The sequence below is a fragment of the Phacochoerus africanus genome, chromosome 11 (assembly GCF_016906955.1).
Source record: "Phacochoerus africanus isolate WHEZ1 chromosome 11, ROS_Pafr_v1, whole genome shotgun sequence".
Lineage (NCBI taxonomy): Eukaryota > Metazoa > Chordata > Mammalia > Artiodactyla > Suidae > Phacochoerus > Phacochoerus africanus.
In genome coordinates, this window is record NC_062554.1 from 63,746,128 (window position 1) to 63,765,392 (window position 19,265).

General features: G+C 46.4%; 1 protein-coding gene across 5 annotated transcripts in view; it reads left to right on the forward strand.

Annotated features, from left to right (window-relative positions):
• Window positions 1-19,265, forward strand: part of ATP2B4 (ATPase plasma membrane Ca2+ transporting 4) — a 107,368-nt gene that overhangs the window by 79,171 nt on the left and 8,932 nt on the right. For 2 of the 5 annotated variants that reach the window (XM_047753810.1, XM_047753811.1), the window contains exons 13-21: window positions 521-700; window positions 1,392-1,479; window positions 2,110-2,216; window positions 8,091-8,282; window positions 8,748-8,961; window positions 9,632-9,843; window positions 10,766-10,873; window positions 13,853-14,029; window positions 17,904-18,084. In XM_047753810.1, the coding sequence (XP_047609766.1) occupies window positions 521-700; window positions 1,392-1,479; window positions 2,110-2,216; window positions 8,091-8,282; window positions 8,748-8,961; window positions 9,632-9,843; window positions 10,766-10,873; window positions 13,853-14,029; window positions 17,904-18,084 (1,459 nt within the window). The remainder of the gene's footprint in view (window positions 1-520; window positions 701-1,391; window positions 1,480-2,109; window positions 2,217-8,090; window positions 8,283-8,747; window positions 8,962-9,631; window positions 9,844-10,765; window positions 10,874-13,852; window positions 14,030-17,903; window positions 18,085-19,265) is intronic. The other 3 variants (XM_047753808.1, XM_047753809.1, XM_047753812.1) reach the window with 2 other exon arrangements.

Below are 19,265 nucleotides of genomic sequence, written 5' to 3' on the forward strand. Positions count from 1 at the left end.
CCAGACAGAAGCAAGGTGGCACCAAGCAATATCAAAATGACCAGGAGTTCCCGTCGTGGCTCAGTGGTTAATGAATCTGACTAGGAACCATGAGGGTTTGGGTTCGATCCCTGGCCTCGCTCCGTGGGTTAAGGATCTGGTGTTGCTGTGAGCTGTGGGGTAGGTCACAGACATGGCTCAGATCTGGCGTTGCTGTGGCTCTGGCGTAGGTCCAATTAGACCCCTAGCCTGGGAACCTCCATATGCTTCGGGTGCAGCCCTAGAAAAGACAAAAAGACAAAAAAAAAAAAAAAAGACCAGATTTAGGAGTTCCCCAGTGGCCTCATAGTTAAGGATTCAGTGTTGTCATTGCTGTGGCTTAGGTTCAGTCCCTGCGCTGGGAATTTCTGCATGCCATGGATGCAACAACAAAAAAATGACCACAGTTCCACTTCCAGAGTGCCTCTCTCCTGTCCACAATGAAAGCACAGCTGTCCGGGCCTTACCGCCTGCTTCTTTCCTCTTGCCTCACTCTCCACAGGTACCGGAAGCTATTGCCAAATGCAAACGAGCTGGCATTACTGTCAGAATGGTGACAGGGGACAACATCAACACAGCCCGAGCCATTGCCACCAAATGTGGCATCGTGACACCTGGGGATGACTTTCTGTGCCTAGAAGGCAAAGAATTCAATCGACTCATCCGTAATGAGAAGGGCGAGGTGGGTGTTGGGTGGGAGGAATCAGGGCCACGTTTGCTAAGGGGGTGGGGGCTTGGGTGCTGGTTCTTGTGTAAGGCACCTGGGAGACAAGGGAGAAAGTGGGTGGTTTTTAAACTAAAATCTATTCATAGTGAAATATACCTTTTACCAAAGCTGCTCAGACTGTAAAGTGGCGGGGGGGGGGTCTTTCTTCTTGTCATCTTCATTCATAAGCTATCTTTTAAGACAATGCCGCTAACTTTTCACATCTTCCCATCTTTTTCAGTCCTAGGATGATTTTGTCCTGATTTTCCTCTACCTCACCCTTCCTGTGTCACTGTCCTGTGACTGACAGTGGCACAGGTTGGTAGGAGGTCATGGTCTGGGTGTGGAGCAGGCCAGAGCTTCCTGCTCTGTGTAAAAATCAAACCTAAGACCTCAGAAGCACTGCTTTAGCCACCTGAGCCAAGAGCTCACCCTGGCCCACCTCAGAAATAGGGAATTGGCTCCCAGGTAGGGAATTGGGAGGAAAAGGAAGACAAGCAGGGCCTGAATGGCTGCCACCAATGAATCCAGCCTTGGCGACTGAGTTGGTTGCTTCATCTCCACTGGAGGAATGCAGATCTCCCAGAAGCTCTGCATCTGTGCAGTAAGATTGTCCTGCGTGGCTATTCTGAGCGAGACTGTCCCCTATGTGCTCTGATGTTGGCAGGTGGAGCAAGAAAAGCTGGACAAGATCTGGCCTAAGCTCCGGGTGCTGGCGCGATCCTCTCCCACTGACAAGCACACGCTGGTGAAAGGTGAGGCCGGTTCCTGAGTAGGTTCCCCCGGGGTAGAGGAAGGCAGGCCAAGGCAAGTGCATTTAAAGACCATCAGCCAAAGCAACTCTCCCATCCCGAATAGAGAGCCTCCCGGCTCATGGGGAGGATATACAGTTTAGCAAACCTCTGAGCCCCTGGTGAGTATAAGATATATAATCAAGTTGTTTTTCATCATTACCGTATCTTGTTTGCCAATAGCACTGTGCATTAGGCAGGACAGGTTAAGCTATTCCCATTTTGCAAAGAAGGAAATTTGAGGCTGCGAAGACACATGCCATACCCAAATTGCCTAGCTGATAAGTGGAAGTGGCACCGTTCAACCCCCGGGTCTCTGCCTTCAAATCATCCAGTGCTTTTTTCCGCGCTGCCTTAGAACATCGAACAGGATATCTGACAAGGTCGGGCTTTCTTAGCTTAGTGCACCACCCATGAAATAACTTGCTGCCATGGGGTGACACTGCAGAACCTCCAGCATGGGGAAAAAAAGGAGAGAGAGTAGGAAGGGAGGTGTTGGCAGCATCAGAGAGAAAGACCAAAAAAGCGCTTCTCATGGGGAAATGGCCTCAGATGGCCCCTGTGGACTCACTGTGGTGTATCTGTTTTTCCCAGGCATCATTGACAGTACTGTCGGGGAACAGCGACAGGTGGTGGCTGTCACTGGTGATGGCACTAATGATGGGCCGGCTCTGAAGAAAGCAGATGTTGGTTTTGCCATGGTAAGCAGCTCAGCGTAGTCTCTCTCTTACTGCAGGCTTCCTCCTCCAGCGGGAAGCCAGGACAGGCATCTGGTTGCCTGCTGCTTCCTGTATGTTCACATCCCACCTTGTGCTCTTTTCTTTAACCTACCTGATCAATAATCATATGTATAATTAGGGACCCATCAAGTGTGGAGGCAAGGAGGAGTTCCCATTGCAGCGCATTGGAAACAAATCCAACTAGGAACCATGAGGTTTCAGGTTCAAACCCTGGCCTCACTCAATTAAAGATCCGGTGTCGCTGTGGCTGCAGTGTAGGCTGGCAGCTGTAGCTCCCATTCGACCCCTAGCCTGGGAACCTCCATAAGCTGCAGGTGCGGCCCTAAAAAGCAAAATCAAAAAACAAACAAATAAATATATATAGAGAGAGGTAAGGAAGTCATAAGATACCATACCCAGGAAAGCAAACCCAACTGAGACTTGCCTGTGAACAAACATGGTGATATTACCTGCCTAGGCCCACTGCAGAAAATTCATGTTCCCCATGGGAAATGTGTTCTCTTGTCATCAGCACTGTTCATTACTCTGCTTTTTCACTGGTGAGACCAGAAGCATTGAAGTCACTTGGATAGTTCGTTTAAAATCACGTAATTCCAAGGTTCCATAGTCAGCTATCTTGATTCAGCAACATCGGGGCTGGGTCCCAGAAATGTTTGGGTTTTCAGAACAGGCACATTTGTTGATTCTGATGCTTAGGGACATTTAGAAGCCCCCAGATTGCCAAGTACATCCTCGAACTCAAGTAGCTTTTGATTGTAATTTTCCCATATATATATATATATATATGATTTTTAAGTAGTGGAGGAGATTTAAGCAGGAAATCTTTAGGGTGCTCTCTTTAACAACAGCAAAAAAGTTTTTATTCTAGGAAATTTCAAGAATATACAAAAGTAGGAGTTCTGTTGTGGCTCAGTGGTAACAAACCCAAATAGTATCCAGTGAGGGTGCGGGTTCGATCTCTGGCCCCCCTCAATGGATTAAGGACCCAGCATTGCTGTAAGCTGTGGTGTAGGTCACAGATGCACCTTGGGTCTCAAGTTGCTGTGCTGTGGCATAGGCCAGCAGCTACAGCTCCAATCCGACCCCTAGGCTGGGAACGTCCATATGCCACGGGTGTGGCCCTAAAAAGACAAATATATATATAGAAGTAGAAAGAACAGTTTATTGAATCCCCGTGTACCTGTCACCCAACATCAGATATCAACACTTGGCCAAACTTGTTTCACTGACACCCACACACATACATACTTTCCAAGCTGAATTATTCAAAGCAAACCCAACACATTATGTCATTTCATCTAGTATGTGTCTTTGGAAGATAAGCATGTATCAATAAAATATATCTAAATGAATCATGGCACCATTGCCTCATAACAAAATTGATTCCTTACTATCATCAGATATAGTCAGTGTTCACATTTCCCCAGCTGCTTTACAAATGTTGGTTTAATAGTTTATTTGTCCAAATCAGAATCCAAATAAGATCCATCATTGCAATTGGTTGATGTATCTCTTAAATCTCTTCATCTAGCAGTAGTTCTTAACATATGCTCCTCCTTCCAGCTATACCTGGAAACCTATAGAAATGCAAATTCCCAGGCCCCACCCCAGATCTACTGAACCAGAGAGCTTGGAATTGGAGCCCAGCAGTCCGTGTTTTAATCACCAGTCCTGGTGATTCTGATACATCCTGAAGTTCGAGAAGCACTGACCCTCTAGGATCTGTGTGTCAGGGGTCCCCAAGACCACCCTTTATGTCGTGAGTTCACTAGAAGGACTCTGGGACTCAGCATATGGTGGTACACCTGGCTAAAGGGTTAGTACCTTGGTATAGTAAGGATCTAGTAAAGTAGAAAGTCACAAGCAGAGTCTGGAACCCACATGCAGGCTTCCCTATGCTCTCTCCATCTGGAAGGGCTCACAAAGAGCACCCTCTTCCCCAGCACCAAAAACTCAGCAACACATGTGATGTTTCTGCCCAGAGAAATCCATCAGAAACTTGGCACCTAGGGTTTTTATTGGGGTTGGTTTTATAGGCACCTTCTGCCTAGCAGGTGCTAAGATTCCAGACTCCCAGAAGGAAAGCAGGTTTTCAGTGGAAACCTTATGTCTGGGCACAGCAATCACTGATTAATTTTCAGTTAATTGTTGACTGGTTGCATTCTGAGAGCCACATTCCCAGATGCCAGCCAAGGGCCAACCTTGCAAACAGGACCTTCTCAGGACAATAATCTCAGGCCTGCTATATTAACTCTTTTCTCTACAATCCCCTTCCATTTTTTTTTCCCCTAGCTATTTAGTTTTGAAGGAACCAGGTTGTTTTTCTACAGAAAACATGTATTTCCTATAAACTAGTACTCAGTTCTGTGAGCAATCAGATTCTACATCCCATCTTTCCTTAGGGACTGCAAAATGACAATGTTCTGATTTTCTTTCTTTATCAATGAATACTTCTGTAAAAAGAAATTTGCCCTTGTTCGGAGTTCCCGTCGTGGCACAGTGGTTAACGAATCCGACTAGGAACCGTGAGGTTGCGGGTTCAGTCCCTGGCCTTGCTCAGTGGGTTAAGGATCCGGCGTTGCCGTGAGCTGTGGTGTAGGTCACAGATGCGGCTCAGATCCCGCGTTGCTGTGGCTCTGGCGTCGGCCAATGGCTAAAGCTCCAATTCGACCCCTAGCCTGGGAACCTCCATATGCCGCAGAAGCGGCTCAAGAAAAAGGCAAAAAGAAAGAAAGAAATTTGCCCTTGTTGACTCTTTGTTTACTCTGAGGTTCAGTTCCTACATGAAAGACATGTTAAATGCTTGATCTTTTCCTTTATTGACCCATTTTCAAAATAATGAGTTGACTTTTTAGGATCCTCCCAAGGTGACCGATGAATTGTTTATTTTTCAAAATTTACTAAACTACTCTCCTAAAAGTTAAATTTGTTTATTTTTAAAAACATCACTGTGAGCTCATAGATTGAAATATATTTAGTGTGTTTTGATCCATTGCCCTTATGATTTTGATATTCATATTAGCCTCTTCTGCACCAATAAGCCTTTGGGTACAACCTTGGTTCTTTTTTTTTTTTTTAAGGGCAGCACTTGCAGCATATGGAAGTTTGTAGGCTAGAGGTTAAATCCGAGCTGCAGCTGCCGGCCTATGCCACAGCCACAGCAACTCGGGATCCGAGCTGCATTTGCAGCCTACACCACAGCTCACAGCAATGCCGGATCCTTAACCCATGGAGGGAGATCAGGGATCAAACCTGCATCCTCATGGATACTAGTCGGGTTCGTAACCCACTTAGCCACAATAGGAACTTTTTTTTTGTTTGTCTTTTAATAGCTTTCTTGGTTTCTTGCATGATAAGATGTTTCCAGATACATCATACATAGTTCTTATCCTAGATCTAGAATCATCCATTTCTCATAAGAGTTATACTTCATCTTAGTGAGAAATGGTATTCAGAGAATATATTCTGAATGTCAGAATGTTTCTTACTTCTGGATAACTTATTGTTCTAGAACTTTTTAGTGGACAAAGCTAGGAAATATGTCTTTTACATCTCTTTTTGGTTTTGGGTTTCTTATACACTTACTCTACTAAAAACAGTTAATGATTTTTCTTTTTATCCAGTAAGAATAACCTACTAGGTGTGTACCATTAAGTTACTGTGTTTTTCAGAGTTCCTGTTGTTGTTCAGTTTACAAATCCGACTAGTATACATGAGGATGAGGGTTCACTTCCTGGCCTCGCTCAGTGGGCTAAGGATCCAGATTTCCTGTGGCTGTGGCATAGGCCGACAGCTACAGCTCTGATTCAAGCCTTAGCCTGGGAACTTCCATATGGCACAGGTTTGGCCCTAAAAAGCAAAAAAAAAAAAAAAAAAAGTTACTGTGGACTTCCCTTGTGGCTCACAACGTAACTACAAGACGTTGCTTGTACAGTGGCTGTGGCTCCACCCCTGTGGCTTCACCCCTGGCTCAGCAACTTCCATATGCCGTAGATGCAGCCACTGGTTTTTTTTAAAAAAAAAAAAGTTACCATGCTTTTCAAAAAGTCATTGGCACATTTCCCTTTGTGTGATTGTGCTACCAACTGGTTATACCAGTTCATTTATGGTTTTTTTTCCCCCCATTTTGGAGATAGCTGAATTTAAACTTAGTTTTATACTTGGACAAATTAGTTTCATAATTCTAAAATCAGATGTACAAAACAAGCTCTGTTGACAGAGGTCTAGCTTCTCCACCTTGTTGCCTGCTTAACCCCACAGGTAACTTACCTCTTTGATTTTTGGTTTAGCCTTCTGTTTTCTTCTTAAAATACAAGCAAATGTGTGATATATTTATATTCCACTCTCTTGGGTAAATGGTAGTTATCTGTGTTTATCTAGATACATATTATACAGTCTTTTTTCCTCCTTGCTTGTTTTCGTTTAAACAACCTAACTTGGAGATTATTCCATAGTAGTATGTATGTGACAATGTAGTTTATTTTTTCTTCTCTTTCTTTCTTTGTCTATTTGTCTATTTCTCTCTTTTTTTTTTAAGCATAGTACAGCATGTGGACCTATTACAAAACTTTTTGATGGGGAAGCTGAGTTGTGTGGTCTACCCAACAGATATTTACTAGTTGAAATCTAGATAGGAAAATACTACTACCAGTAAACAGAACAAATAACCGACTAGTAGAGGGCAGATTAATAAACAAGCTTCTCCATAAGTTACAGGGGTGTTAAGACCTGGTGTGGGCTGGGGATGTTAGGGACAGCTTTGCCAAGCAGGTATTCTTCATTAATTACTTAAATGAGACCTTAGAAATAGATAGGATTTAAATAGATGGGGAAAGAGAATGTTCCAGGCTTGGGGAAAAGAGTGTAAGAAGTCTGGGCTCCAGAAATGAATGAGAGGTGTTCCTGTCGTGGCTCAATGGAAACCAATCTAACTAGTATCCATGAGGACACAAGTTCGATCCCTGGTCTCACTCAGTGGGTTAAGAATCTGGCCTTGCCGTCAGCCGTGGTGCAGGTCGCAAACAAGGCTTGAATCTGGCATTGCTGTGGCTGTGGAGTAGGTCAGCAGCCATAGCTCCAACTAGACCCTAGCCTGGGAACCTCCATATGCCACAGGCATGGCCCTAAAAAGACAGGAAAAAAAAAAAAATAGAACTGAAAGAGAGATTCAGGGAATTGTGAATAAACCAGTAGGTTTTGAGCAGAAAGATTTTATAAGAGCAGGTTAGAAAATAAGCCAGAGTTGACTTGTTGGGGGCTTTGACTACCAGACTAGAAAGTTTACTGTTTCTAAAGCACTGCCTTCAACCACTGAAGCCTTTAATGGGTCCCCAGCAACCAGGATCTTCATTAAGGATTGAACATCTAAACTGTGCGGCCAGATTACTCCTAGGAAAAAGTGTAGGGTGACTGCAAGGTTTGGGGGAGATGAGGATTTAAATTAAGTAGAGGCAGTGGCAAAAGAAATTTTAAAATTTAGAAATAGAACAGATAGGACTTGTTCCCTTTATTCTAATTATTTTCCAAGGCAGGGAAGGAGGGACAGGAGAAAAGAATAACAGAGATAACTGTAATCTCCAGTCTGAGTTCAAGAGTAGGGTGGTGGCATCAAGGGCTAGCCCTCTTTCCCAGGGAGTGACAGTGAAACATTTTCCCCTCATTTTCTTTAGGAGAGAAGATGCTCAAGATACGTGGCTCAGTCTGTAGAATGTGTGTGGCTAGGGTGCCCCCTGGTGTTGATGCTGAATTCTGAAGCATTTTGGAGGTCAGGAAATAGCGTCTGGATTCAGAACATAGAGGAACTTAGAGTATTTTCCCCTCCCCTTCTTGCCTCAGGGTATCGCAGGCACAGATGTGGCCAAGGAGGCCTCAGACATCATTCTAACAGATGACAACTTCACCAGCATCGTGAAGGCAGTGATGTGGGGACGAAACGTCTATGACAGCATCTCCAAGTTCCTGCAGTTCCAGCTCACTGTCAACGTGGTGGCTGTGATTGTGGCCTTCACTGGAGCCTGTATCACCCAGGTGAAAGGAGTGTGGGCTGAGCTGAGATGGGATGGATGACACCGGCGCTAAGGAACAGGGGGTGTGGGGTACGGAGGAGTGTGTTGACGGAGGAGTAAGGACCAGCGTTTCCATAGTGGTGTTGGGACAGGAATTGGCTCTACTAGGTCTCCATCTGCTCGTGTGGGATAATTATAATTTATCTGCCATTAATTTAGCATTTTACATGGTATCCGGTATGATGAGCCCTGACACATAGTCTCTCTGTTCTCCAAAAACAACCTTGCCACGTGGGTGTTATCCTCATTTTACAGGTGAAGAACCCAAGGCTCAAAGAGATTAAATAAGTTTCTCGGTGTCACTCGGCTACTAAATGGTGGATAGCAGGAGGGAGGCCATTGCAAGGGCAGAGATGAGGCTGATAAGTGAGGTGGGGGGGGGCACTCTCCCAGGGAAGCTAAAAGGAGTGGTTCTTCTTCCCACCAGGATTCCCCGCTGAAAGCCGTGCAGATGTTATGGGTTAATCTAATCATGGACACTTTTGCCTCCTTGGCCCTGGCCACGGAGCCTCCTACGGACTCTCTGTTGAAGCGTCGCCCCTATGGCCGAAATAAGCCTCTGATCTCACGCACTATGATGAAGAACATCTTAGGCCACGCCGTCTATCAGCTCACGGTCATCTTTTTCCTAGTCTTTGCCGGTGAGGAGGAAGGGGGATGGGGTGGGGAGGGTGGCCCTTGGAGGGCTAGGTGGAGATGAGGGCAGAGGGCGTGGAGGAAAGAGTAGAGGGGGCCAGCCGAGCACGAGACGCAGAGTGATAGCAGCTTCACTTACTGAGTGTGTCCTCCATTCCCGCTCCATGGTGCATTCTCCCATTTTATTCTCAACGGTGGATTTATGCTACCTTTTCTTAGACCATGAAACTGAACCTCAGGTGACATATTGAGTAAACAGTGGCACTACGACGCAAACCTATGTATGCCAGGCTCCAGTGCACCTAATTTTACCGCCGTGCAGCACTACAAGAAGGCAGATACCAATGGAGCAAACTGAAAGAGAGGCTCAGAAATGTCAACCAGGGCTAATGTTGAAAATATTTGATGACTGGGGGGTGGGGGGATGTGCTTGGGTTGTGGGATGGAAATCCTATAAAATTGGATTGTGATGATCATTCTACAACTACAGATGTGATAAATTCATTTGAGTAATAAAAAAAAAAATATTTGATGACTGTGGTAGCTCAGATACTGACCAGTTAGAATGGACACCAGTCATAAGCAACCAGTAAGGTCATACCCACGTGTTCTGACGCAACCCAAGCCCTCATCGAGAGCATACTCACCCTCCAATGCGTCCCTTCTCCCAACTAGGAGAGAAATTCTTTGACATCGATAGTGGGAGGAGAGCGCCTCTGCATTCACCACCCAGCCAGCACTACACCATTATTTTCAACACCTTCGTGCTGATGCAGCTCTTCAATGAAATTAATTCTCGCAAGATCCACGGGGAGAGGAATGTCTTTTCGGGCATCTTTCGCAACCTCATCTTCTGCTCTGTGGTCTTGGGCACGTTCATCAGCCAGGTGAGATTCTGGCTGGAATTGGGGTGGGAGCTCAAGGCCAGAAGCTGGGAGTCAGGATTCCCTAAGCGCCCAGAAGGAGTGATGGAAACTCCGGGTTGAACACTTGGGGGTTCCCAACTGGGTTCCATGTGCACATGGCTCTAGAATTGGGTCCTGCTGTGTCAATGTTCCAGTGCAAGGCAGCATGTTGGTAGCAAATAACATAAGATCTGTAGAGTCTGTATCTTTTTAAAACACAGAAATTTCAAATAACCAGGGCAAGGTCAGTCTTCTAACGCCTTTCCATGCCTCCTGCCAGCATCTTTGAAATGAGCGTGCAGGTGCTGTACGGGTGCTCTCCCTGTCCCTGCCCCTTTGTTCTGGAAGGGCTTGTGGTAGAAAGTACAATGCAATTCAGAGAAAAGGAGCAGAGATGAGATGGCCCGCGTGGAGTGGACAGATAGCCTGATGTGGGCTCCTCCTGTGGAAACTGGGGTGGAGGGCATGACTGCCCTAGTGGTGAAAGGAAGCCCTTTCCTTCTCAGAGGTACATGGGGGCATCTGCCAATACCGGAGATTATGAGCCTGCTCTATAACAAAAGAGCTTCTGCCTCACCCCACAGTAGGGTAACTTGTTTATTTGCCCTGCTGCTAAATTGCTCTTCTCCATCACTCTGCCTTCTCTTTGTCACCCAGTGGCTTTTGTCACCAGAAGCCTCCAGCTGCCCTTGACCCCCCAGCCCCGGCATTAATAATGGTCACCGTAACTGTCTTCCCTTCTCCCCATCTGGATCTCTTCTTTCTCCATCCCCAACAAGATGATCAGGATTTGCACCACAGGGATCCTGGGGTAGGGGGCTGACGCGGCTTTGGTGGCCTTGACTGGAAGGCTGGCTACCTCTGATTCCCCGCTGATGATGGGTTGTCTCTTCCTCTGTTCCAGATTCTCATTGTGGAATTTGGAGGGAAGCCCTTCAGCTGCACGAACCTCACCCTGTCCCAGTGGTTCTGGTGTCTCTTCATTGGTATTGGCGAACTGCTGTGGGGCCAAGTGAGTATGGCTGCACCCTCCCTGTGCACTCACACGGCCGGCAGACCTCCTCTCCCCTGGCTGAGGGGGAACAAGCCACTGTGGAGACTCCCAGCTCCTCGTCTTCAGTCTCCTTCCCTCTTCCCTCTACCACCAGGTTTTCCAATTCTTTCCATGTTGTAGGATCCCAAAGTGGAATGAACTCTGCCCACCAATCAGTCAGTGGCTTCTGCTCGCTTCTCTAATCGTGCCTGGAGACAGGCAAATTCCTTAGCTTCTCTGAGATGGAAGTGGAAATGTTCAATGGAATTTTGCTTTGAAAAAATTAAGGGTCTTGGAGTTCCCATCGTGGCACAGTGGAAGAGAATCCGACTTGGAACTATGAGGTTGCGGGTTCAATCCCTGGCCTCCCTCAGTGGGTTAAGGATCTGGCATTGCTGTGAGCTGTGGTGTAGGTCACAGACGTGGCTCGGATCCTGCATTGCTGTGGCTATGGTGTAGACCGGCAGCTGTAGCTCCGATTTGACCCCTAGCCTGGGAGCCTCCATATGCCACAGGTGCAGCCCTAAAAAGCCAGGGTCTTAGGGAGTTCCCGTCATGGCTCAGCAGTTAACGAATCTGATTAGCATCCATGAGGACGCAGGTTCAACCCCTGGCCTGGCTCAGTGGGTTAAGGATCCGGTATTGCCATGAGCTGTGATGTAGGTCTCAGGTGCAGCTTGGATCCTGCTGGTGCAGCCCTAAAAAGCAAAAAAAAAAAAAAAAAAAAAGTAAATAAATAAGGGTCTTAGAAGTAGAAGAGTTTACAAAGCATATGTCCTCAGTGAAGCAACATTCTGGCACCGTGGGCTGCTGTGCTGTCCCAGTGTAGGGCTCCTTGCCTCTTCTGTGTCTCACTGTGGCCTTATCTGGGGTGAATGCCTGAGTGTCACCTAAAATAAATCCAGACACACAAAGTCTGGAGAAGCAGTATAGCATATGGTTCAAAGCACAGTTTGAATCCCAGTTCTTTTTCCAAGTTGCATCATACTGAGCCAGTTTCTTAATAACTCTGCCTCAGTTTCCCCAATTAAGGATAACACGGTCATTGTTAATCGTTGTTAATCAGCAAATCAGTTTCAATACAGAAATGACTTAGAACTAGGTCTAGTATCCTGTAAGTACTCCATAAATGTTAGCTCTTTTTTTTTTTTTCTTTTTTGTCTTTTTGCCATTTCTTGAGCCACTCTCACGGTATATAGAGGTTCCCAGGCTAAGGGTCGAATTGGAGCTATAGCCACCAGCTTACACCAGAGCCACAGCAACTCGGGATCCAAGCCACGTCTGCAACCTATACCACAGCTCACGGCAATGCCGGATCCTTAACCCGCTGAGCAAGGCCAGGGATCGAACCCGCAAGCTCATGGTTCCTAGTCAGATTCGTTAACCACTGCGCCACGACGGGAACTCCCATAAATGTTAGCTGTTAATATTATAATAATATGGTCAAGTTTGAGAAGAGTTTCATCCCTAATACTACTTTGCAAACCCCCCTCATCCTCAGCTCTGGCCTGGGCTATACCTCTGTTTTGCAGACCCAAGTCTCTACTGGTGGGTGTCTGGTGAGCCTGGGTAAAGGAGGTTTTGCTCCAACTGGCCACAGAGATCCCTCCCTAGGACTGCAGGCTCTCCCTTATAGACCTGCTTGTTGTTTCTTTTGTATCTTCTAGATGCCTCCCTGATTAATCCCTATCCCAGCTCCTAACATGAGTCCTTCCACCCTGTTCTGTTTGCTGAAGTTTATTTACCAGTGGGCCATTGAAGCACTTTTTGTTTGTGTGTTTGTTTGTTTGTTTGTTTAGGGCCACACCCATGGCATATAGAAGTTCCCAGGCTAGGGATTGAATCAGCTGTAGCCAACGGCCTACACCACAGCCACAGCAATGCCAGATCCGAGCCACATCTTCGGCCCTAAAAAGATAAAAGACAAAAATTTTTTAAAAAGTCCTTTAGAGGAGTTCCCATGGGGACGCAGCTGTAACGAACTCGATTAGTATCCATGAGGATACGGGTTTGATCCCTGGCCTCACTCAGTGGGTTAAAGATCTGGCAACCTACATCTCAGCTCATGGCAACGCCAGATCTTCTTTTATCTCTTTAGGGCTGCACCCAAGGCATATGGAGGTTCCCAGGCTAGGGGTCAAATCAGAGCTATAGGTGCCAACCTACACTATAGCCACAGCAACTCGGGATCCTAGCTGCATCTGCGACATACACCACAGCTCACAGCAATGGCGGATCCTTAACCCACTGAGCAAGGCTAGGAATTGAACCTGCGTCCTCATGGATACTAGTTGGGTTTGTTAACCATTGAGCCATGATGGGAACTCCTAAAGCACTTTTATACTTGGGTAAAGCTTGGTTGTTTCCCTCCCTGTTGAAACTCTCACCTGGGTCTAGTCTCACATATGGCCTTGATGCTAGGTAATAACAGCCTTCCTTCTATAGCAGAACATGGGCATTCCTTATTTTTTTTCTTTTCTTTTTTCTTTTCTGGCGTTGCCGTGAGCTGTGGTGTAGGTCGCATATGCGGCTTGGATCCCACATTGCTGTGGCTCTGGCGTAGGCCAGCAGCTATAGCTCCGATTAGACCCCTAGCCTGGGAACCTCCATATGCTGTGGGAGCGGCCCTAGAAAAGTCAAAAAGACAAAAAAAAAAAAAGAAAAAGAAAAAAAAAGAAAGAAAGGAAGAACTGAGACAGAAAAAGGAGAATGAAGTATATAATGAGGCATATGGCTGGTCGAATACTAGAATATAAGTTCTCCTTTGTACGTCCACAAATACAGAAACCCTTCCTGAGGGCCTGGCAGCTAGTAGGCACTTGGCAAATGCTGGCCTGAATGGGTTAGCACTTCTCCCACTTCTGAGAGTATCCAACCCAATGTCTGACCCAGAGAAGTTGAGTGACAGCTCTTCTCCCCCTAATTCTGGTGTCTCGCCTTTTGTGCACCTGTTCCCAGGTAATCTCCACAATACCTACCCAATCCCTGAAATTCCTGAAGGAAGCTGGACATGGCACCACCAAGGAGGAGATCACCAAGGATGCTGAGGGGCTGGACGAGATTGACCACGCAGAGATGGAGCTGCGCCGAGGCCAGATCCTCTGGTTCCGGGGCCTGAACCGTATCCAGACTCAGGTACTCTGATAATGCACTGTCCTTGCCCTGGGAGGAGAAATCTCCCCTATCTTTCTTGGGAGGTGTTGGGAGGGCCAATGTCTCTCCCCTTCCTAAGGCCCCCTTACTGGTGGGCCAAGTGCCCAAGTGCCCTTGTTTCAGGACAGATAAAGAGGCAGAGGCAGCCTGTGGGCTGCTCTGAGAGGAGAGTGATCATAGGCCAGAGCACGGGACACTTAACTGCTAGCATCGTGCTGCAGCTTGGGGTTCGTCTAAAGCCCACTTCCCACCCTCCGTCAGTGGGCAGGCTTCCTGCATAAGGTCTCTTGTAAGCATTAGGCCTAACCTCAGGGTGGGAAGTGTTCAGAGTCTTTCCCAACCCTTCAGAAGGAACGATGTCGACAACATCTCTATGCCAGCATCCCCGGCAGACATTTAATGTCAAGCTGCCATTAGGGTAATGTAGGTGTTATCTGGAGGGATCTTTGTAAAAGAAACACACTCTCTCATATCTTCCCCACTCAAAGTCTAAGGCCCTGATGGAGAATCTGATGTCTAAGTATGTATAAATGACAATGGCCTCTCAGTGCCTGAGTGTCTTTTACAGGATTCAGACTTGCTTCCCAGAAAGGAAGAAGCTATAATTTCTTCAAACCTTTCCCCTTCCTGCAATTTCTGAAATAGGACAGGAGCTGCTCCTGCTGCTCCAACGTCACCTGCCTGTAGCCCTATAGGAACTTTTTTCCCCCACTTATCATGCAGCAACTGCAACTCCCATCTCCTGGATGAATGGGCTGGTCTAGGCACTGAGAAGCCTGTCACTTTCCCTGTCTTAGCTCACATACCTCTATTGTGTTAGTCCTGAGATTTCCCATCTCAGGACACTGTAATTCCCCAGGTTCTCAAAGGTGTTCTCCAGAGAACAGGCCTGTTCCTCTCTGCTGATTGGCTAGAAATCCCAGAAGTAAACCGGGAGAGGTGAGAAGTGAAATGGATAGTCTAAGCTAAACACAACTTATCCACAACTTTGGTTTCAGTTACTTGTTGTCAACCGCAATCTGAAAATATTAAGTGAAGAACTCCAGAAATAAATAATTCATTAGTTTAAAATTGCACGCCATTCTGAGTAGCTGATGAAATCTCATACTGTCCTGCTCTATCCTGCTCTGGACATAAATCATCCCATTGCCTGTCATATTCTCACTGTATAATCTGCCCACCCACTAGTCTAGGAAAAAACATGGTATATACAGGGTTCAGTATCTGTGCTTTCAAGCATCCACTGGGGGTCTTAGACTATATCCCCACTGGGGAAGGGAGGACTACTGTGCCAACCAGGAATCTGTCTCCTATAGACAAGACGGTGGGATTCCCCAATGGGAAGTGGGAAAGCAGGCCTCCTCTCCCCTCTCTTGAGTTCCCTCTCCCATAGAGAGAAATCCCCACGGGATATGAACAAACTGCCTCGGCCGGTCCAGAGTTTCCATAGCCACCCCACCCTCCAGGCTGCTCAGTCCGTCATGAGCAAGGGCCTCACGTGCCCCGAAAACTCGGCACCTTAGCTTGTGTCTCTGGGGCCTCAGTGCTTTCCTGTAGGTCTGCTCTTTTCAGAATAACCTGTCTGCTTTTCCTCCCTTCAGGATCATCTGCGTCCTCTTCTGCTGTGTAACGTTTTTTTTCTAGCCAGGGCTACCTCGTTCCAGTGTCTCCTGGCTCCTTCCCAGCTTCTCTCCTGGGGGCTGAGATTCATGGACCTTCCTTCCCCTCCACTACCAATTTCCATTCCTTCAGCCATATACCTCTCTGGATTTGCTGCCTACCTAGCTTTAGGTACACTACCTTTCTCTGTTGGAGCAAGAGGCAGTTGGACCAGAACGGCATTAAAGCCTAAACATAGGCAGCAAAGGTAACCTGTTAAAGATGCCATGATGAGGGAGTTCCCGTTGTGGCACAGTGGTTAACGAATCCGACTAGGAACCATGAGGTTGCGGGTTCGATCCCTGGTCTTGCTCAGTGGGTTAAGGATCCGGCATTGCCGTGGGCTGTGGTGTAGGCCGCAGATGCAGCTCGGATCTGGCGTTGCTGTGGCTGTGGTGTAGCTGAAGCTCTGATTAGACCCCTAGCTTGGGAACCTCCATATGCCACAGGAGCGGCCCTAGAAAAGGCAAAAAAAAGGCCAAAAAAAAAAATCTGCATCATGAGCCACGTGCCATGGTAGTGTGTACCTGACTCTATAGCAGAGGAGGCTGGTGATGCATCTTGGCTCCTAAAGCTCCCTCTGGGTATCAACCCTTCAGCCTAGCAGGGTTCTGCTAAGTTCCCTGCCATCAGATTGTTGGTCCTCATTGCAGCACTTAGGGGTGGGAGGTGTGGCCAAGCTATTGCCCAGCCCTGGTCCCTTGAGTCTGGGGAGAGCTAAAAGCACTTGAAAGCAGAAGTTTGGGAAACTTGAGGACTAGAATCTTGGGAAGGTAAACCTGGGGCCCAGATTCGTTGTGGAGGTTGGGACCTTGGAACCCTAATAAGCACTGAAGAAGGTGACTTCCCAGCCCCTTCTTCCATGTGGCAGAACCCTTCCCAAATGCAGACCTTTTCCTCCTGCAGGATCAGGTCCCATGGAACTGAAAACTGTATCATATGTTGAAGAGTTGTATGTTAGTTCAGACCTAGTCTAATCCAGAAACTAGCCCTAAACATTTCATGGCTTCTCAGGAAGCTTCATAAATAAGAACAACTGTCTAACTTGCTGCTTTGCCACCCCTTCACCTGGGGAAATGAAGTTAGTGTGAGGTTAGCACCTTTCCTACATCCCTGGTAGATGGGCCCTTGGTATTAAGCATGTGGGCATTTTAAAGATGATTCTACCAGGTCCTGAAGGGGACAGATTTCTTTTGATTTGTTCCTTGTTCCTTAGAGGTCAAGGATGAGGATGGTAGGTTTGACTGAGGCCCTGGATCAAGACCAGTGTCGGAAAGCCAATGGCATTCAACTGCCTCTGTCTTTGAGGAGTAGGACGCCGAGAACCAGGGCCAATTTGTGTAGGGCTAGACTAGCAGCTGCTCCCCAATACCACCATCCCCAATACCACCGCCAACCAACAACTTTTCCTCCTCCATCTAAAAGCCGACTTATTGTCTGCACTTTTGCCAGCGATTTCAGGATCTCTAGTACACGAATGTGGCTAGCGGTGTTCTCTCTAAAGAGCCTGGGCACTGCGTTCCTGAGAGCTCCACTTTCAGGGGCCTCATCCACTTCTGCCCAAGGAAAGGATGTCTAGAGAGGAACCCAGAAGAGGGTGAACCCAGAAGTGGGTGAGCCCAGCAACTCGTGGTCCAGGAGCCTTTCTACCATGGCCTGCTATGTATGGGCTATTACATGCCTCTGTTTAAACACATGAGTTACTTTCCTGGAAAGTCTGCAAAAATATAGTCAATTTAATTGTTTTAGAGGTTCCTGAACCTCAAAACTCAGTAGTCTATACTTTGCCTTCTATCTTAAGTTCTGTGCCTTATTTTTTTTAAGAGAACAGGTCAAAGCAATGAATAAACTGTCACTCTCAGGTGTCATGAAATAGGAAGGTCCCCTAAAATGTTAGATACATTTGGACATCAGCACCCCTTAAATGTCCATCTTAGGGAAGAGAAGACGGAATTCTGGCTGGGTATTTAGACTCTATGGCAAATTGTTCCTAAATGAAGTATGATGTACCATTAACGTTTTTTTTCCCCCTTCGCACCGTTGCTTTGTGTGTAAGGGACTCTCTTGCTTTCCGTCTCCTGTCCCCTCTTCCCAGCTCTTTCCACCCCCCTCCCTAAGCCTCCTGGACCCTCCCTTCCTCTTTCTTTCCCTCTCTTGACTGTGGAGCAAAGCTGTCTCACTCTCTGATTCTTTGCAGATCGACGTAATTAACACATTCCAGACGGGAGCCTCTTTTAAGGGAGTCCTAAAGCGCCAGACCATGGGTCAACACCTTGATGTAAAACATGTTCCTAGCTCATCCTATGTAACAGTTGCACCAGTCAAATCTCCCCCCACCACTTCTGTTGCTGCTGCTGTTTCATCTCCTACTCTGGGCAGTGAGTGATAGTCTATTACGATGCATGATTTGCTAAAATGACCACAAGAGAGCACGTGGCATCCACTTTAACCGTGGTTATCTTTTCCTTTTGGTTTTTCCCTTTGATCTTTGTCTTAAAGGAAGAAAAGTGGGGCAGAGATCCCACTCCAAAACCAGGCTGGGTGCCCTTTTATTTAATTTTATTATTTCTTTTTTAATGTTGAAAAGCTATTAAACAGTAACCGTTTTTCAGACAATCCTGTTTTCTGATTGTTCCTCTGCATTGCTTGTTTCTTCCTTGAGTTTTGTTTGTTTACTTTTTTTTTTCCTTTTGGTTAGTTGGTTGGTTGGTTTTTGCTTTGTTTGAAGATGTTGTTCCTTTCCTCTCCTTCGCTCCTTTGAGTCTAAAGTCTAGCTCCTAAGGTTAGGTGTAAGCTTAAGCCAAATGAAGACTCAAGAACTCTCTTCATTTGGGGGCAAGTTTGAGATCTCCTGAAAAAAGGCATGACGGGAGCTACTCTTTCCAGGGTGGTTTTTTTTTTGTTTTGTTTTTGTTTTGTTTTTTATTAATAGTAGATCTGTCATAATTGAGTCAGTGTTGAACTTGACTAATAATAATAGTTCTTTTAGCAGCCACTCTATTGCTAGCTGGCCATGTTGACATCAAAGCTATAGCTGAATGTAAAGAAAAGGTGCTCCGCTCAAATGCACAGACCTGAGCCATCCCTGTTTTACTTGCAGGGACTTTAAATCAAACTCTGGTTCAAGAATCAATTTATTCACATCCAGGCAGGGGAAATATATGAAAAGATCAAAATAACTTATTTTTTCTCCACTTGTGAAATTTTTTTTTTTTTTTAGGAGTTTCTGAAGAGCAGCTTTGTTTTGTTTTGTTTTTACTTCTTTCTGCTAGTTTGATTGTTTCGCCTATAGCCAGCACTTCATATCTTATTTTGCACATAAAATTTTAGGAACCCATTTCTCAGCCAGCCTGTCAACTGGAATGCTGTCAAGGCTCAACCTAAGATCTGGTGGATTATTGGTAGATTACTGGATTCTTGCTACTGCTCATGCCTTCCTATTCCTAGTCATTTTACCCTCCCCAGATGGGACACAGAGAGGAGATAGAAGGCTCTTTGCTAATCGTGCTGTTAAGTTATTTGGTGGAGAAGGGATCTCTCTGCATTAAGTATCTTTGGG